Here is an 18,448-nt window from a genome sequence, read left to right as displayed (position 1 = left end):
CTTCTTCTTCTGCTTGAAGAAAGTTTCTCTGCATGTGAAGAAAACTGAGTCTCTGATGAGTTCATGTCATCAGGTGGAATTGAATTATCTGGATGATTTATAATCAAATGAACATATGAAACATTTCCACTGAAAGCTGATGAGCAATAATATTGAATTATGACCCAGTTTTATAAAATATTTGATCATCTCAGATGTACTTGATGGAATACTTGAAAAGTCTCATGTATTTTTGTACTTATGCAACCTTAAATCTTTCCTTTATTATTTAATATGTAAATAATGTAAATAAGATGAACCTCAATATACAGAAGTTCATGTTTGAATCACTTATGATTAAAAAAATGTCAGAGGCAACAGTTTATTGTTCAGAATGTTTATTTTATTATTTCCAGCTAGAAAAACTTCTTCTTCTGGTGTATTTACAAAGTTTTTTTCTTATTCTTTTAACATTTATGTGTTTGAGTTTGTTTTTGGCTGAAGCTGCTGATACAGCTGTTAGTGAGGAGCCTCTGAGGTTAATGAAGGTTTAGCAGGACTGCAGAGGAACCTGCGGCTGCTCCAGGATGTGTGCTGGAACGGTGGCATCAGGGCTGGTGGCGTTGGTTATAGACGTGTCTGTTGCAGTGTTGGGGTCAGAGTGTGTGTCTGTTGTGGTGTTGGGGTCAGAGTGTGTGTCTGTTGCGTTGTTGGGGTCAGAGTGTGTGTCTGTTGCGGTGTTGGAGTCAGAGTGTGTGTCTGTGCTGTAATAGCGTCGCCTCAAACCGTTGAAGACTTCAGCCAGAAACATGTGACCGTCCACCTCGTACGCGCTGACGTCCGTCTGCTCCGGCAGCAGGCGGCCGCTGGCGATCAGCTGTTTAAAGGCCTGAGAGGTGAAGCAGCGGTGAGTTTTAAATCTCATAAACAGGAAGTCAGAATCAGCTGGGTCAAATATGTTTATGCACACAAGGAATGTTAATATTTCTCCAGCAGCTCTTAATTTTACAAACAAACAGATCCAGAACAATGTTTATGAAGACACACTGCAGCCAAAACAAGTAAACATACAAACATAAACAAAACTATCATATACATACAAGTTGGTGAAAAACAGATCTATATATTGATATATATGAAAATAACAACATATAATCTCTTTATACAGGTCAAACGGTGTGTAAGAGTGCGAGTCATGCTTGAATAAATACTGAATGGACAAATGTAAACTACCTAATATAGACAGTTTATTGCTAAAACTAATGCAGTCTAACACAACAGCCCTGTAATATTATTATAGAAGATTTACTGCTCATTCAACTTTATGTCATTTTGGATTCTGTAGTTTGTGTTTCTTTATGTTGACAGACGTTTGTAAGGCAGCGTTTATTGCAGAGCTGTTGTTTTAGCTACGTGTACCTAATAAACTGGCGAACTGACAGTCTGTGTGTGTGTGTGTGTGTGTGTGTGTGTGTGTGTGTGTGTGTGTGTGTGTGTGTGTTACCCGGCACACAGGCTCCTCCAGGTGGTTTCCCCAGATGTAGATGTGTGTTAGAGGCGTGTTAGCCAGAGACAGCAGCCCCTCCGTCCTGATGTTGTTACTGCGGACTGACAGTCTGACAGAGATGCACACGATGTTTGTTTGTTACATGTTGATATTGTTGGTAAATTTTGATAAAACAGGGAGGTCAGAGGGGGGAATTCCTCTTTAATGTTGCTAGAATGATATTCTTCAGAGTGTGTTGGACTCACTCTCTCAGGATGCAGCCTGGCCGGGTCACAGCCTCGCTCAGGTACACCGCGCCCTCGTCTTCAATGCGATTGGACGACAGATCCAAGACCTCCAGGCTCGGATTCTTCTTCAGCACCTCAGCGAGATGGCGCACGCCGTCCCGAGTGACACGGTTACTGCAGACAAACAAGACGAGACCAACAGGAAGTTGAGCAAACGGGATCAGATGGATTTTAAGGATGAAACAGGGTCACTGGATCTGGATGTTTGTGTTCCTACCAGCGCAGGTCCAGGTAGCGCAGGCTGTGGTTGAGCTGCAGGCCTTCAGTCAGCCTCTCCATCCCGCTGTCCGTCATCCCCATCTTCCCCAGGTGGAGCTCCACCAGGCTGCTGTTCACCGCCAGCATCTCAGAGAGGTGCACCGCCCACTCCTCCTGAGACACACAGGTGAGACTGCTGATGGACTGGACTCATACTGACCTCGTATCATACATCAAATATGACAGAAACTGAAGAAAAGACACTGAAACCAGATTTAGTTTCTGTGTTTCACATCACTGAGTTGCTCTGTGTGTTTGTACCTGGTGGCTGAAGAGCAGCGGCCGGCTGATATCCACAGAGCGAAGACTCTTGTTGCTCTTCAACACGATGGTGAGCGCCATCACACTCTGAGTGGCCTGCAGGTCAGAAAAACTGGCCTCTGATTGGACAGTCAGTCAGCTTAAAATGCTTCATAACTGCAGACAGACTGTGTGTGTGTGTGTGTGTGTGTGTGTGTGTGTGTGTGTGTGTGTGTGTGTGTGTGTGTGTGTGTGTGTGTGTGTGTGTGTGTGTGTGTGTGTGTGTGTGTTTACCAGGTCGCAGTCAGCCAGCTGCAGCTCCTGCAGCGTGTTGTTTACCTGCAGCGTGCTGGCCAGGTGCATCGCCCCGCTGTTCCCGATCTTATTACCTGAGAGCCTGAGAGACAACAAGCTGCTGTTTCCCTGCAGAGAGAAACAGAGTATATTTACTTAATTACTAGACTTTTGGACTATTTTTCTTGTTGTCAATAAATCCTGTGAAAAGACACAAACCAATAATGATTTGATCTACTAACTAGTAATGTGTCTGCATCCAAAGCCTGATTATTCCTCTGTGCGGTAGACCTCTGCTGTTGTCCAAAAACTACTAGAAAACACGTCAATGAGCCACATCACTGCACTGGATGACATGTTCCTTCATCACCATGAACACACACTGTAGTTTATTTTGACTCAGTCACACACACACACACACACACACACACACACACACACACACACACACACACACACACACACACACACACACACACACACCATCCTGCTGCCAGAAATACTCACTAGAGCACCTGATGTAGTCCCCAACAAATGCTCTTTTTCCTCCAGTTTATTTGATTTGATCTATATATTTGTGTAGGAACCAATGAGTAGAGAAGTCAGATGAATTTAAAGACAGACTAACACACTGTTGATTTGTGTCTTTATTTTAATTAATTCAAAATAAGAAAATCATATAATAACATCTCCCTTATCCTTTAAGTACCATTTGTTAAAAGTAAAAGCAAGCAGTAAGGATGTCCACAAAATAAAGAGAATGATTCCAAAAAAAGTCAAGACACCCTTTTTCTTCAATGTACAAACGTTCAAAGTCCTTTATTCTATTGTCTACATGATAATAATGGTCAAACTATCACACACTCAGACAACTGAATTAATTAAAAGCTTCAATCACAACACACACGACCACATCTGGTTCCTTCATCACATCTGTACTCAATAAACAAACAGTATGTCACTGATAATTGTAAAGAAAATGTAGTAAAGATGACTTTTATACAAATAGGTTCTCTTGAAACCATTTACTGTAAGGAGAAAGGATGTCTGTAAACAGGTGTTGTGTGTGTGTGTGTGTGTGTGTGTGGTGTGTGTGTGTGTGGTGTGTGTGTGAGAGATATGAACCTGCAGGCTCTTGGCGAGGGCTTCAGCTCCGTCTGTCAGGATGTCGTTGAACATCAGATCCAGACGGTTCAGAGCTGAGTTTCCTTCCTGCTCAGTGAAAACAGATAAACATCAACTACAGCTGCAATATAGAGAATATTAAACCACTAAAAATACCAAATAGAGTGTAGAGGAAGTGATTATTTGTTTTAAACTTTTAACATCAACCTGTCTACAGAATCTGGCTCATTTATATCATGACGTTCATTAATTAAATCCCCTCGTTACCTGCTTACCTGTAAGAGATCAGCAAGGTGTCCGGCACCTTCATCTGTTATGTTATTGTAGCTCACATCAAGCCCTGTTTATATGAAACATTATGAATTTTAAAATAAAGTTCAAAACTGGAGCTAAAGTCTTCACCTGGATGTGACTGCTCACCTGTCACACTCGTGTTGTTGCTCAGACATTTGGTGAGAGCAAGAACGTCGTCATCATCGAGTCTCTGAATGTGTCTCAGTCTGTCGTTTCCTGACAGGTTTAAAGTCACATTCCTGCCAAACACACAGCAGAGTTTCATAGGTTTTATGATCAAACACCTATTCAGCTTCACACAACTACTAGCAGATTTTAGATGCTTTTGGCAGGAAATAAAATCACAAAAAGTTGTTAAACAGCTGCTGTGATTAGTGTCTTGTATTAAATAACTTGATAAAAGCTTTTATTGATGCATTTGAACCTCAAAAAGAAAAAAAAAGAGACATTTAACAATATAACACATAAGTTGGTTCTCTAAATAAAACCAAATGTAATAAATTGTATATTGAAATATACACTGATATACAGTATATGGACATTTCTATTTAACATAATAATTAAAATATTTCCATAATTTAAATATTTCTGTATTTGTCGTGACTTTGTTTAATGTTTGATGGGAAGCAACACTGAAAAATAGGACATTGTAAATTTGGAAATAAGTCTTGAGTACTTTTCTTACTTGAGTTCATTTTACTGCTACAGTTACATTTGTTTACTTTTAAGTAAAATGCAGAATGCGGGACTAATTGTACGATGTGATGTTAAATCAACCGCTTTGTTTTATTTATTTAGACTTTATTGTACAGTTTCTAGTAGGGCCATTGATTATGTATTCCTCAAGAAACAGAAACAGATGAAACAACAGCAAGGCTACAGTAACAGTGTACAAAATAATACTATTACTACTACTACTACTAATAAAATATAAAAATAGAAAATCTCAGTTTTATTCGGCGGTACCTGAAGGCAGCATTAGCTCCGTTAGCTAACAGCTAGCTATTAGCTAAAACCTTGTTTCCATCGATCATTTCGACACTTACTCGGTTGTTCTCGTCTTCTTTAAAACTTCTAAGACGTGCGGGTTTATTTTTATTTGATGTTGAGCGCAGACAGCAAAGTAAACCTCTGAGATACTTTGACCCGCCATCTTTATCCCCCGCAGTAGAGTTTGCGTTGCCTGGTAACCAGGAAGGATGACGTCACGCGAAGGCCAAAAGAGAACATGACGTCAGAAGAAATTTTATAGTATTTTGTTAATTTTTATTTAGCGTCTTTTAAAACTCTTCTTAAAACTTTTTGTCTTTGAGAAAAGTTTTGGAAATGTTTGTTATGTTTTATTTACTGATTTTACACCTATTAATTGATCTTTAAATTATTTTTACTTCTTTGCATTTGATTGTTTTATTATCACTATTATTGTGCATCTTCTATTGTTACTCTGTACTTCTGCCTTTACCTCTCTGCTCCTCTTTGCCTTATTTTTATCTGCCTTGTTGGTTTTATTTTCTTTTGTAAAGCACTTTGTAACATTGTTAAGAAAAGTGCTATATTTCATCACTTAATCCAGATCAAAACCCAAAAGAATACACAGAATTAATGTTAAATGTTCTTTTTTTGTTAGTCCTTTATTTTACTTCTATACATATTAAATATTAACATGTCAAAGTTTATATTCTGTTTGAATGTGTTCTTTTGTTTCATGTTGTCACCTCTCTACTGTCTTTTGTAAATTGTATTTAATATTTTGTCAATAAAGTAAAAAAATAAAATATCCAATTTCCATGCTTAATGTGAACTTAAAATTATTATTTCTTTCATTAATATTTTGTTAATAAAGTAAACAAACAAAATCCAATTTCAATGCTGAAACTTAACTTTGCTTAAAAATTGTATTTTCTTTGATTTATATTCTGTTGATAAAGTTAAACAAACTCCCATCTCCATGCTGAAACTGAACCTGATGTTTATCTTTGTTGTCAACATGTAGAAGCAGCTTTAACACCTTTTATATCTGCTGGTTTAAGTCAAGTAAACATTTAATTACATTTGACCATCTACAGAAACTTTCAGTATTATTTTTAACTAAATATGAAGCGTTTCAAACAGAAATATGTCACATTATTCTGTTTTTAAACAGATAATGTTTTCATAAAACCCACTGAATGAAATAATTAAATGAAATAAAAGTCATTAGAGGACAAAAACTGATGAGGTTTTGACAACAAGTGAAAATATTATGAAACTGTAAACAATAATCAATTAATTCTCGACCTTTTTCTGCTTTATTAACTGACACAAACACCTGATTGTCCCTTTTTATCTTTAATTTTATTTTCCTGGTGTACAGTTTTTATACAGTAGTGAACGTATTTATGTAATTCACATTTCTGTACAAGTAATGCAGACGTTTTCTCCTCTAAAATTAAAAAACAAACAAACAAAAAAAACACCAGAAAGAAAAATAAAGCATGAAAAAAAAACAAACAAACAAACAAACAAACGGCTACTTTCAAGTGGATCAAACAGTTTTTTCTGCTAAAACCTGAAACAGCTGCTTTAAAAAAAAAAAAACCTATAAAACACAGAAACAAAACTCTCAGTTTGCATCAACATGGCTGTGTTTACATGAATAAAGCCACCGTCACATGTCAAACACCTTTATGATAAATAAGAAATGATCTCATGGTGATAACTAGTCTCCTAATAACTACGTTAACTATTAAAACTATGCAACAGCTGTTCTGTCACATCTTAACGTGATCAACAGTCTTCTTTATGTTAACGATTCATCCAACCGGCTGCAGAACAGAACATGAACTCAGCGTCGCGTCGGAGAGAAAACGTCGTTAGTCTTAACTTTGTTTTTTTTTGGAATTTAAGCGTCTGAAACTCATCAGCAGATAAACTGGTTTCTATCTGACGTCACTGGGATTAAACGTTTTTTATCATTCAGCGAGAAACATCTCAACATCAGCTTCAACATTTTTAGCACAAACTGCTTTAAAGTTTCCCCTTTTCAACCTAATATCCTCAGCTACTGAGAACCTTTAAGAACAAAAAACTCAGAAAACAAGAGAAGAAAAAAAAAAAAGTCACTTTTGCAAAATCCCTGTTTGCATTTCTGAGTAAATGAGTCCGATTTAAAAAAAAATAAACAACAACAACAACAAAAAAAAACAACCACTTTGATTGAAATGCAGTTTCCTCAAATGACAACAGAACACAGATCAGTTCATCAGTGTTGTTCTGATGTTTGGATACGAACACGTAGAGCTGCAGAAAAAAACTGAAACTATCAACTACAGATTCAAACTATTGAAAAAGTTGCTTCTCTTCTTGTTTGATCAGCTTTTCTGTCTCTACTCTGCTTCATCTCTGCTTTATTTATTCCAGCTCACTTCACGTCTTCGTTAAAGAATGACAACAGTGTTTATATAAATCACAGGCTCCAGACATCAGGTCTGTTAAAGGATCATTCTTTTACATCTCAGGTCTCATTTTTGTAGTTTTCGGCATCACTTCTACGTGTGATAATCACATTATTATAACTAAAAAGGGACACGTCAACATCACTTCTATTAAGTTCAACGAGGCAAAAAAAAAACACGTTTAAATTCAGTAGAGCTGCGACGTTTAGCTGCTGTTTTGATACTCAATCGTTTTTTTCAAGCAAAAATGTTTGATTTGATGAATAATCGACTTCATTTGACGACTTTACGTTGAGTGTTTTATTCACCTAACGACTGATTGATTAATAGAAAAACTATCCAGATGATCTTTCACTTTGTTTTAGGGTTAAACTGAAAGTGAATGTTGTTAATAATCCTTCATTGCACACAACTACGGCAAGTACAGCAGGTCAAACTTAGACCAAGATGTCAGTGATGGATGTTTATAAAGTAATAATATGACTTTAATCTGACTGTTCTCATTAGTGATGTCAGATTATTGAGGACGATGTTATTAATACTTATAGAAATAAAGCACAAATTGACAAAAATAAGACCCAAATGATCCAAACGTCCATCAGAGTGAACGTGAGCGCTGACGTCGATCCAGACCGTACGTTAACGAGTGTCTACTGGAGTGATGTCACACTCTCACTGCTGCGGAGCGTTGTGGTCGGTGTCCACCGTCCTGATGATGACGATCTGCTCCAGGCTGGTGGCGGGGGAAGGCGGCGGCCGCAGCTGCTCCACCAGAGCGTGGAGGGTGTCCGAGTTGATGGTCTGCTCCTGGTCGGCTTCGAAGGCGACCTGGTCGGCGGTGCTGATCGGCGGGTGGGCGGGCTCCGCCTTCAAGTCCTGGATGATGGCGGTGCTGGTGGAAGCGTCGGTGGCGTCGGCGTCCGCGGGGTCGGCGGACGGGGCCATGGCTTTGGGGTTGGGCGTGGCTGGTTCTGGGTTGGGTGGCTCGCCTTCTGGGATGGAGGCCAAACCTTTGTTTTCCTGGGAGAGTTTACTCTGGACGAAGGCCACCGGATGACTGGAGGCCAGGAGGACTACTGCTCCACACACACGCACGCACGCACAAACACACACACACACACACACAAATACAAAGTTATTAAGCTGAACTTCTGTTTCAGTGTCAGACTGATGAGTTTAAAACCTGATACAGTAACAATAAAACTACAACAGCAGAACAGAATTTACATGTTTGCTTTCATTTAATAAAATAAACATCTCAGTTCTACTTTGACATCAATCTGACAACAGTAATGTAGCAACTGATGATTATTTTCATTATGGATTATATTGTTTGGTCCATAAAATGTCACAAGATGTTGAAAAATGTTGATCAGTGTTTCCTGAAGCCCAAGAAATGTCTGTTTTGTCCCGACTAACAGTCCAAAAATATTCAGTTTACTGTCACAGAAAACTAAAGAAACTAGAAAATCTACACATTTGAGGAGCTGAAATCAGATTTTTTAAATGTTTTTTTCTTGAAAAACAACTTTTCATTGAGCAACGATTCATTGATTATCAAAATAGTTGCTGATTAATTTTCTGTTCACACACACACACACACACACACACACACAGACAGCTCACCAGCTCTGGCTCTCTCCTTGTGTTGTCGCACTTCATCAGCGTGAGCTTTCTCCTGGTGTTTGATCATGTTCTTCACGCTGGCGAACCTGTTTCCACACAGCAGGCACTGCACACCGGTGTTCCCCTCTACACACACACACACACACACACACACACACACACACACACACACACACACACACACACACACACACACACACACACACACACACACACACACACACACACACAGCAACAGAGCAACAGCACAGTGTGAGAAAGGTTGGATCCTACTATCATCTTCGGTAAAGTTGATGCTTCGCTGACTGTGATTTGGCTACAGCTGAACTTCACTCGGTCGTCAAGAACTGTTGATTATTTTCTTCATTAATTGTTTGGTTTATAAAACGTTAGAAAATTGTGAATGATGACCGTTTCAGTTACCAGAGGGTGACGTCTTAACAGCCCAAAACATTCAGTTTACTACCACGTATGACAGAAAAGCATTAAATCATCACAATAAGAGGCTGAAACCACAAACATTTTGGTGTTTTTGCTCAAAAATGACTTAACTGATGATTCATTTACCTTAACAGTTGCTGATTAATTTTCTGTCAATCGACTAATCGATTAATCATTACAGCTGTAGTCTGAAGTCACTTCCTATTGACTGTATAGTTCACTGTGTTTACGAGTATCTGAATTTGAGTGTAAATGTTTCCGCTATTCAGCGTCCACAGCATGAACGCTACTTCCTGCAAATATTACTACAACAGCACAATCAAAATGATATTTTACACTTAGTTCATGAAACTAACAGCCACAATGTTTCTGAACCAGCTGGGTAACAAGTAGCACGTTATTTATTGTGGTTATTTCATTCTTCTCATTCATTACTTAAAGCTGCATTAACTGATGATTCATCCACAACTCTGACTCATCATCAGCTTTTAAGTTGATATGTTGAACTTGTTAGCAAACAGTTGCTTATTTCCACATCCAGCAGTTACGGAGCAACATTATCATTCATGTGGAGTCGTGTTTCTGTCCACCTGGTGAATGTGAGTCCAATATTCACTCTCTTTTAGCTCTGTTTTTACTCTCTACCAACTCCTGAGGGAAATATCTGGCTCTTTAGCTGCTAAATGCTCCACTATGTTCACCAGCTAGTCTACAGCTAACTGTGTCTGTTTGGTGTTGAGCAGGTAGTGAACAGTGGCTTTTTACAGCTTTTTCTCTGAAAACGACGCTATGAGACGCTGAGAGTGAACCAGAACAGTAAAGTTGCAGCCGGACAGATAAACAATGAGCTGAAACTCACTATAAAGCTCCGTAAAGCCTCTCTTGAGGAAACTCACCTGGGTGAAGTCGTCGCATGTGTTTCTTCAGTTCGGACGACGTCACAAAACTTGCGTCACATTTTGGCTGCGAACATTTGTACGGAGTCTCACCTGAAACACACACAGAGACACACACACACACGCACACACACACACACACACACACACACACACACACACACACACACACACACACAGTTTTCAGCCGTTAAATCTCTTCTCTCTCTGTGAGGAAACCAAACCAGTTCTACTCTGAAACTCTTCCCCCTTCGTTAACATACTTCCTGTCTCTCTCTCCCGGATCGATAAAGGTGTGAAAAGTTTCTCACCTGTGTGTTTTCGTGCGTGAGCGATGAGCGAGGAGGAGACGGAGAACGACATGCCGCACAGATCGCACTGGTACGGTTTCTCCCCCGTGTGTCGTCGCTTGTGATAAGTCAACGTGCTGGACTGAGCGAACGCCTGACCGCAGACGTCACACACGTACGGCTTCTCGCCGCTGTGAAGTCTGCAGCGAACACACACACACACACACACACACACACACACACACACACACACACACACACACACACACACACACACACACACACACACACACACACAGAGTCAGGGATGCTCTATGACATACTAGATACATCAGTACAATAATCTTCAGGTAGAAGCCAAAACAAAAGAAAGTGAAAAGGTGATACAACATTTAACACTATTTACATAACTGATTGTTTAAGTTGGTTTTTTTTAAGCAAAAACAACAAATATTTGATAGTTTCAGCTTTTTAAATGTGAGACTTTGCAGCTCGACATTTGATGGCGTCATCTTGTTCTCTGCTGTCATCCACATTTTTGATCGTTTTCTGACGTTTTATTGACTGATAATGATCATTAATGATGATCAGTGGATGATGAAAACAGTTGTACCATCATTTAATTACACGTCTTCACTCTGACACTGAAATATTGGTATAATTTTACAGTTATTGATTTATTTTTGGCCAATTATTACAGCTTCTCTTTTCCTTCTAGTATATTCACTTGTTCACAGCCGAACAATTACTTGTTTTTAAACTGCAAGACCCACAACTTTTATCTTAGTGTGACTGACATTTCCTACTCTTTATTTTAGTTTTATTGCTTATTATAATTATAGTTTTTATCATTATTTCCGTTTCTATGTTATATTTTTATGACAGTTTCTATGTTTGTTCTGTTTAGGAACTAGATTGTGACATGTGTGCCAGTATCAGATATTTACAACCGCTTTATTACTGTAAATGTTGTAAAATTATTTAAAAAAAAGGTTAAAAGATATAGTTTAAGAGTAATATAAACCAATTTTATGTCAAATATAAAATCTATGGAATAGCTCACACATTATGAGCAAAATCTGTGTTTCTGTAGAAACTTTAATTTAATTAGAAGTCGAGTTTTGTCTCGCTGACATGTGTCGTTGGATATGTTGTAGACGATGTCAGCGAGCAGCTTCGTCTTATGAAAATATATTTGTTGTTTATCTTGATAAAAACTTCTCTTGTATAATAATTCAAACGAAAAAAGTTTAATGTATAAAAAATGATGACAGTAAAGATCACAACGTTCAGCCTGTATGTACATATTAAACTCATAAAAGCAGTACAATAGACATATGAAGCAGCACAGGTTACCATGACGATGCACTCACAGTTCAATCACAGGTGATGTAAAGCGAAGCAGCGTTTGTACCTGATGTGAATCTTGTAGTTGGACGAGGTGGCGAACTTGAAGCCGCAGCGTTCGCAGGTGTACGGTTTCTCCTCGCCGTGGTGCATCCGGCGGTGAGCGACCAGCTGACACTTCTGAGCAAAACACTTTTCACAGTCGGAGCAACTGAACGGCTTCTCGCCTGTAACCAACACACACAGAGAGAGAGAAAGACGAGGAGACGGAGTTTAGACAAGAAAACACACTGATCTGATATAAAATATAATAACTGATCAATTAATTCTAAAGATAAATTCACCAGTATTGATGTGTTTTGTTTGGTCAATCAACTGATCAGTCGATTGACATTTGATAAATGACCGACATGGTCTAGTTTCAGCTTCTTAAATGTGTTTTCTCTGTGTTTTTATCATTATAAACTGAATTATGGCCACAACTATTGATTATTTTCATTACTGATTGATCCTTTAGTCTATAAAACATCAGAAAACCAGTTTACCTCCAACATGACGTCTTCAAATGTCGTCAAAACCCCGAAGATATTCAGTTTAATATTATAATAATAATAATAACTTTATTTATATAGCACCTTTTAAAACAGAGTTTATAAGGTGCTTTGACTGACAAAGTAAAAGCAACGACATGAAACAGAAAACAATAACAGATCTGACCTCAGAAAGATGGCGGCCGAAGGCAAAGAAAGACAATAAAGAAAGAAAGATGATCTAAAGACAACATTACATAAAAGCAAGTCTGTAAAAGAAGTGATTTAAAAGAAGTCAGTGATTCTGCAGCCTCGTCTCCTCTAGCAGGTCGCTCTAAAGTCGAAGCTCCTTTAGATTTAAGCCTCGACTTTGGAACAGCCAGAAGGACCCACCTGAGGATCGTACGGGGGTCAGCATATCTGTTATGTAGCTCAGAGCTTCAGACCCAGACGAGCTTTAAAAGCGATCAGTAAAATCTTAAAAATCAATTCTAAAACTAACAGGAAGCCGACGGAGAGAAGTCAGGATCAGGGTGATGTGATGTTGTCTGTTAAAACCAGTAAGAAGCCGAACTGCTGCGTTCTGGACCAGTTGGAGGCGGAACAGGGATGCAGTGATCTAGTCTGGAGAAAATGACGGAAAGTGGAAGTGGTGGAGTATCGGCTTAATTCTGGAGATGGTTCTGATTTGGAGGAAGCAGGACTGGTTCGAAACTTAAGACCTGAATCCAACAGTATTCTGAGATTTCTGGTGGTGGGCTTCATGTAGGTGGATAAGGGACCGAGACTGATGGGGTTATTTGGATGATGTCGGGTCAAGAAGAAACAGCAAAATCTCACCTTTGAGAACCTGGAACCAATTAAGTTCTCAAGGAATTCAATTAATTGATTAATTGACAGATCTTTGAAACATTAAACTGAATATTTTGGGGTTTTGGACTGTTGGGAGACATTTGAAGACGTCATCCTGCCTCTTCCTACTTTAAAAGTCACAGTTTTCTGACGTTTTAGAGGCTAAATGATGAATTGATTCGTCTCTTTAACAGACGCTCTGACAGGTGTATTGATGACCCTGCGGTCGGCTCACCTGTGTGAATGCGCAGGTGCGTCTTCAGCTGTGTGGCTTGTCTGAAGGTTTTGGAGCAGAAGATGCAGGAGAAGGGTTTCAGCCCGTTGTGGATCTTCTCGTGTCGGTGGAGGCTGCTGGCGTCCTTAAACAGTTTGTTGCACTCGCCACACGAGTGCAGCGTCTGTAACGTCTGCTCGTCCATTCCCGTCGGATCCTGTTCCCCGATCTCGCCCTCGCCCCCCTCCGCCTCGTCGTCCGCCCCCAGCTCGCCGCTGTCTTCCTCGTCGTCCTCCCCTCTGGTCCTCCTCCTGCCTCGCCCCCTGCCCCTCCCTCTTCCTCTCCCCCGGCCGCGGCCTCGCCCTCTCCGTCCCTCTCCTCCGCTGCTCAGTCGGGGTTTCTTGGCGGCGGATTCGTCCTGCGAGGGGCTCCAGTCCGCCGACGTGTCCCCGAGGTCCTTCACGCTTGTGTCGGAATCTTCCACGGTGAGATCTATCCTTTTCACACCTCCTCTTCCTCTCCCCCTGCCTCTCCCTCTCCCTCTCCCCCTCCCCCTCCCCCTGTAGCTCTGGGTTTTGGGTGTGTCGTCGGTGGAGCTGCTGGGCTCCGCCTGCTCTCCGCTCAAACGTTTGGGTCTCCCCCTGCCCCTCTTCCTGGCCAGTCCTCTTCCGGCGCTCCTCGGCGTAGGGTTGTACTCGTCATCGCTTTTGTCTCCCTCTTCCACGTCTGCGTCTTTGGCCTCGTTCTCCTGCTCTTTGCCGCCGTCCTTCGCCTCCTCCTGCACCGCCGCCGCTGCCCCCGCCCCCGCCGCCCCCGCCCCCGCCCCCGTGACGGAGACGATAGACAGGGCGAGAGGGGAGCTGGGGTTGCTCCAGGAGCCGGCGGGACTGGGAGGAGAGAGACCAGCTTCTGACTGGGACTTTTCGCTCTGCTCGGACCAGTGGGGGGTTTCCTCCAGATACTTTGTGGCCTCAGACATCCCCAGAAACACGGCGGCTCGACGTACGGCGGCTTGTCTGGTACTGAAAACACCAAAATAACAAATCAGTTTGTGTAAAACTTCATTTATATGTTTTTTTTCCCCGATCTACATTAAAAGCAGTTTTACCTGCTGAGGTTCATCTGTCCTGTGTAGATAAACTCCAACAGTTTCTCCAGAGAATAACGACTGACTTTGTCGGGATCCAAGGTCGTGACATCTTGACCCTTTTCAGCCTGGGAGGAGAAGTACTTGCTGAACGCTGCCAGGATGTTGCGGTGAGCTCTGAACTCCACGTCTCTCACTACAATGGTGATATCACACAGGAAGTCCATCTCCCGCTGCTCATGTAGACGCTGCAGAAGCAGCTTCCCATGACTGCTGACCTGAGTCATCGCTGCTGCCTTGACGACAGAGGAGACAGTCGACATGATTATTACATCATATCATTATGACCACGGATCAGTACAGAGCTTTTTATTTTCTATGTAGGACTGTTGACCTCTGAGAGGCGCTACAGTCAATTATTACATTACTATAATAATTATTAATAATATAACTATTATTATTATTATATCCAGTGATTTTTGTTTTATTATTATTTGTTTTGTTTGTTTTTATTTCAGGTTTTTTTTAGTTCTTGTCGTGTTTTCTCACTTCATGTGTCGACCTCTGTTTTGTGTTTATGCAATAAAAATAAATAAATAAATAAAATAAAATCAATTGAGAATATTTTATAAGTTGTTAATTTCAGGGGAAATCATCTTAATGAAATCTATAATTAAAGATGTAGTGAATTTTTTAAGGCAGCTTTGCATCGTTTTAACAAATATCTCAAACACAATATTAGATAATTTTAACTGTTAAAAGACGTTTCTTGTATAATTTGTTTGTGTTTCCTTGTTGGTTTTTCATGTTAAGTTTATTTGGATACATGTGAAATAACAAACATCTGAGCAAATATGAATTGACCAAAACAAATAAAATGTAGTTAAAACACATTTGAAGGATCTTTTAACAGTCAGTATGAAGAGGAGGAACGATTACAGCGAGGAAAACCTCTTTACTGTTACCATGGATACCTGACTGATGCTTTAAGACAAACTATCCTTTAAAATGTCAAAATAAACAAGAAGAATCTTTGAGTCATTTTCTCAAATATCTGGACTGAATCTGTTGAGTTGAATTTGAAAAGCAAAAACAAAACAAAACAAAACAACTTACAGGAAATATTACAAATATTTACAAACCGTATAATGACTTTCTCTTCATATTGTATATTTAAGTGTAAATATTATAATTTAGACTTTATTTGCATTTGTTTTCTTTTTCATCTCTTTGTTTTTGTGTTTTGATTTGTTTTATGTCGAGTGGCTGCTGTGGCATTTTAATTTCTCTTTTTGATAAATAAAGTTTTTATCTGTGTATCTAAACTGTATTAAAGGCTTAAAGGGTTTATTTAATGTAACTTAAGATACTTTTAACACTTTTTCATCCTATAAAATAAATAAACCTGTAAACAACAGGTTGACTCACCTGGTGAGAATCCAATATCAGACCTAGAAAACACAAAGAAAACAAAACATTTCAAACAAAAACTGCACAAACATCTGTTTGACTGTTTTACTGAATGTTAATATTAAAGTTCTGACTGACTCTGTTATTTATTCTTTCTCAACTTTATTGAAAACAGTCAAACTCAAAAAACAACAACATATAAACAAGTATGAAGAACAAAAAGAGGAAACAAAGTAAAATGTTTATAAAATAAAAATAAAAACATTCAGTAAGAGGATTGAAGCTTTTTACATTCAATAAAGAACTAAATAAAACAGGAAGAGGAACAAATAAATAAATAAATAAATAAACAAACAAATAAATAAATAAATAAATAAACAAATAAACAAATAAAGGGAGACAGATTAATAATCAAGTAACATTAGTCAATAATTTTAAATGTTTTAAAAATTGTTTGGGTCTTTGTTGCTTTTTCATTTTACTGCTTGACTAGAGAATTATAATCAAGCTCAATATCAATTATTAATAAGGTAAAGTTTGATTTTCTATTGATTAATTACATTTGATGTAAATGGAATTTGCCAAAAAATACAAATAGTTGGATTAAAAAGCAAACATTCTTGTTCATTAAGCTTTTTTCAAACTAAATTAAAATATCACTACCATAAAGTGACCATCTGAACAGTTTTTCTAGATAAAACATTTTGCACATCAAATCTAAAAATATTTCAGAACACATACAACGGAAAAATCAGTGAAAACTGATTCTTTGTTTAAACGACAGAAATCACAATAATAATTAATATTCAGTTTAAACCTTTACAGAACGAGCTGCACAGGATATATTCTATGTAAAATTTTAAATTATACCTATTTTATTTTATTGATAATACAATATTTGTCTTCTTCTGTCTTGTTTAAATGTCATCGCACCGTTTGTCTTCCTCTTATTATTATTATTAATATTAATATTATTATTATCATTATTGTTAGAGATGCACCAACACCGATATTGACTCAAATAGCTGGATCTGGTATCGGATACCATTATTTTAATAAATAACAATTCAATATATTTATATCTATTTGTTTATTTGTTACATTTTGGGAAAGTAATGTTTAAGTTAAGCCTGATGTTGCCGTTCACACAGTGTGGCAAACAGCTCATTAATTAAACACTGGTATCAGCGATACCCAGAGCCCAGGTATCCGTATCAGGACTGGAAAAGTTGGATCGGTGCATCCCTGATTATTATTATTATTATTAATATTATCATTATTATTAATATCTGGCCAGCTGACGTCACTGAGCAACTCCTGCCCTCCTCCCCCCTCTCAGCCCACTTTTATCATTTTTATGCAGTGGGTGGAGTTAAGCTCAGACCTGGGGGTGACTTTAATATGAACATCCAACTTTGTAACATTATATATATGTGACAGAAAATAAGGAAAAGCATAACAGGTGCCCATTAATATAAAGTCCTGACTTACTGTCAGTAGTGTCAGTCACAGCTTCTCCTCCTCTTTAATAATCAGATTGTAGATTCTTCTGTTGGAGATGGTTGAGAATTTAAATGAGAGTTTTAGGAAGGCAGTTCATGGGGAATAATAATGAGGATAGTGTAAATAAACACATATTAGCAGATGTATTCCTTTGAATCAGCAGCTGACAGGTGAGATGGAGGAGCAGTTTTGGAAAATAAAAGCTGCCGCCTGCTTCCTGAGCAGGCCTCCATGTCCGGCTAATGCTAATGCTAACAGCGGCGTCGTAGGTTGGTTTAAACGACTCCGGGCGGGTGTTTGAGGCTTCACATGTATTCGTGAATGCTTGGTGAGCTGAACAAGCCACATCAGGAGCGGTTTAACTCATTGAGCGTCTCACCTGAGCAGCAGGTGTGTGAAGCTAAAGCTAACTGTAAAGCTAACTGTTTTCATAGTGGCGAAAAGCGCGGAAAACATTGTGCTCTTATTTCGAAGGTTTGACGGTTTGTACCGGCGGTGTCGGCGTTAAGTTGGCACAAAAAATGTTAGAAAAGCTTATTTCCGCAACAAGCCGCACAAACACGTCGTTCATGTTAAGAAGTAACTGCTGCAAATGCACCGTTTTAATCAAACGCAAAGTAAATAAAAGCAGAAAAGTACCTTCTAATATCCGCGATCTCCAGCCATTATCCCGTGACGTCAGGAGTTCTCGCGAGACCTCGACGTTCAGCAAAGATGAGCGGCTTGTTCCAGATGGACACCGCCACTGCTGCACGACGGACGGGAGTCTGACCGGTTTCTATCTGGATCCAATGATACACAACAGAGCAGAACAGAACACAGCGCGTTTTATTA

At 39.2% G+C, this 18,448-nt stretch overlaps 2 protein-coding genes across 5 annotated transcripts; both read right to left on the bottom strand.

Annotated features, from left to right (window-relative positions):
• Positions 1-394: 394 nt before the first annotated feature.
• lrrc34 (leucine rich repeat containing 34) lies at positions 395-5,195 on the bottom strand. Of its 3 annotated transcripts, XM_044340366.1 has the most exons (11): positions 5,031-5,194; positions 4,111-4,223; positions 3,966-4,030; positions 3,691-3,777; positions 2,566-2,694; positions 2,293-2,388; positions 1,991-2,145; positions 1,732-1,887; positions 1,484-1,595; positions 716-868; positions 395-625 (listed from the first exon to the last, which is right to left on the bottom strand). In XM_044340366.1, the coding sequence occupies exons 1-11, from the start codon at positions 5,135-5,137 to the stop codon at positions 530-532; spliced, it is 1,269 nt and encodes a 422-aa protein (XP_044196301.1). In that variant the 5' UTR covers positions 5,138-5,194; the 3' UTR covers positions 395-529. The 3 variants fall into 3 exon arrangements, with proteins under 3 accessions (XP_044196301.1, XP_044196300.1, XP_044196299.1); XM_044340365.1 differs by having other exon boundaries at positions 395-868; positions 1,991-2,142; positions 5,031-5,195; XM_044340364.1 differs by having other exon boundaries at positions 395-868.
• Positions 5,196-6,300: 1,105 nt separating this feature from the next.
• On the bottom strand, positions 6,301-18,306 carry mynn (myoneurin). 2 transcript variants are annotated; one of them, XM_044340164.1, is made up of 10 exons: positions 18,254-18,306; positions 17,603-17,660; positions 16,130-16,152; positions 14,723-14,997; positions 13,636-14,636; positions 12,086-12,245; positions 10,693-10,871; positions 10,382-10,474; positions 9,045-9,170; positions 6,301-8,494 (listed from the first exon to the last, which is right to left on the bottom strand). In XM_044340164.1, the coding sequence occupies exons 4-10, from the start codon at positions 14,986-14,988 to the stop codon at positions 8,091-8,093; spliced, it is 2,229 nt and encodes a 742-aa protein (XP_044196099.1). In that variant the 5' UTR covers positions 14,989-14,997; positions 16,130-16,152; positions 17,603-17,660; positions 18,254-18,306; the 3' UTR covers positions 6,301-8,090. The 2 variants fall into 2 exon arrangements, with proteins under 2 accessions (XP_044196099.1, XP_044196100.1); XM_044340165.1 differs by lacking the exon at positions 18,254-18,306 and adding an exon at positions 17,994-18,239.
• Between the last annotated feature and the right edge of the window lie 142 nt (positions 18,307-18,448).

This window comes from Thunnus albacares, chromosome 21, assembly GCF_914725855.1.
Source record: "Thunnus albacares chromosome 21, fThuAlb1.1, whole genome shotgun sequence".
NCBI lineage: Eukaryota > Metazoa > Chordata > Actinopteri > Scombriformes > Scombridae > Thunnus > Thunnus albacares.
This window is presented reverse-complemented; position numbering and strand designations above follow the sequence as displayed.

What these genes read in the sequence shown, in the direction of transcription:
- lrrc34 (XM_044340364.1), bottom strand. Translation starts at nt 5,137, where the DNA reads ATGGCGGGTCAAAGTATCTCAGAGGTTTACTTTGCTGTCTGCGCTCAA. An exon ending in AAGAAGACGAGAACAACCGA is followed by an intron (nt 4,224 to 5,030) that starts GTAAGTGTCGAA and finishes TGTGTTTGGCAG; the next exon opens with GAATGTGACTTTAAACCTGT. An exon ending in CGCTGCTCTTCAGCCACCAG is followed by an intron (nt 2,146 to 2,292) that starts GTACAAACACAC and finishes TGTGTGTCTCAG; the next exon opens with GAGGAGTGGGCGGTGCACCT.
- mynn (XM_044340164.1), bottom strand. Translation starts at nt 14,988, where the DNA reads ATGACTCAGGTCAGCAGTCATGGGAAGCTGCTTCTGCAGCGTCTACAT. An exon ending in GGACAGATGAACCTCAGCAG is followed by an intron (nt 14,637 to 14,722) that starts GTAAAACTGCTT and finishes TGGTGTTTTCAG; the next exon opens with TACCAGACAAGCCGCCGTAC. An exon ending in TCACGCACGAAAACACACAG is followed by an intron (nt 10,475 to 10,692) that starts GTGAGAAACTTT and finishes TGTGTGTTTCAG; the next exon opens with GTGAGACTCCGTACAAATGT.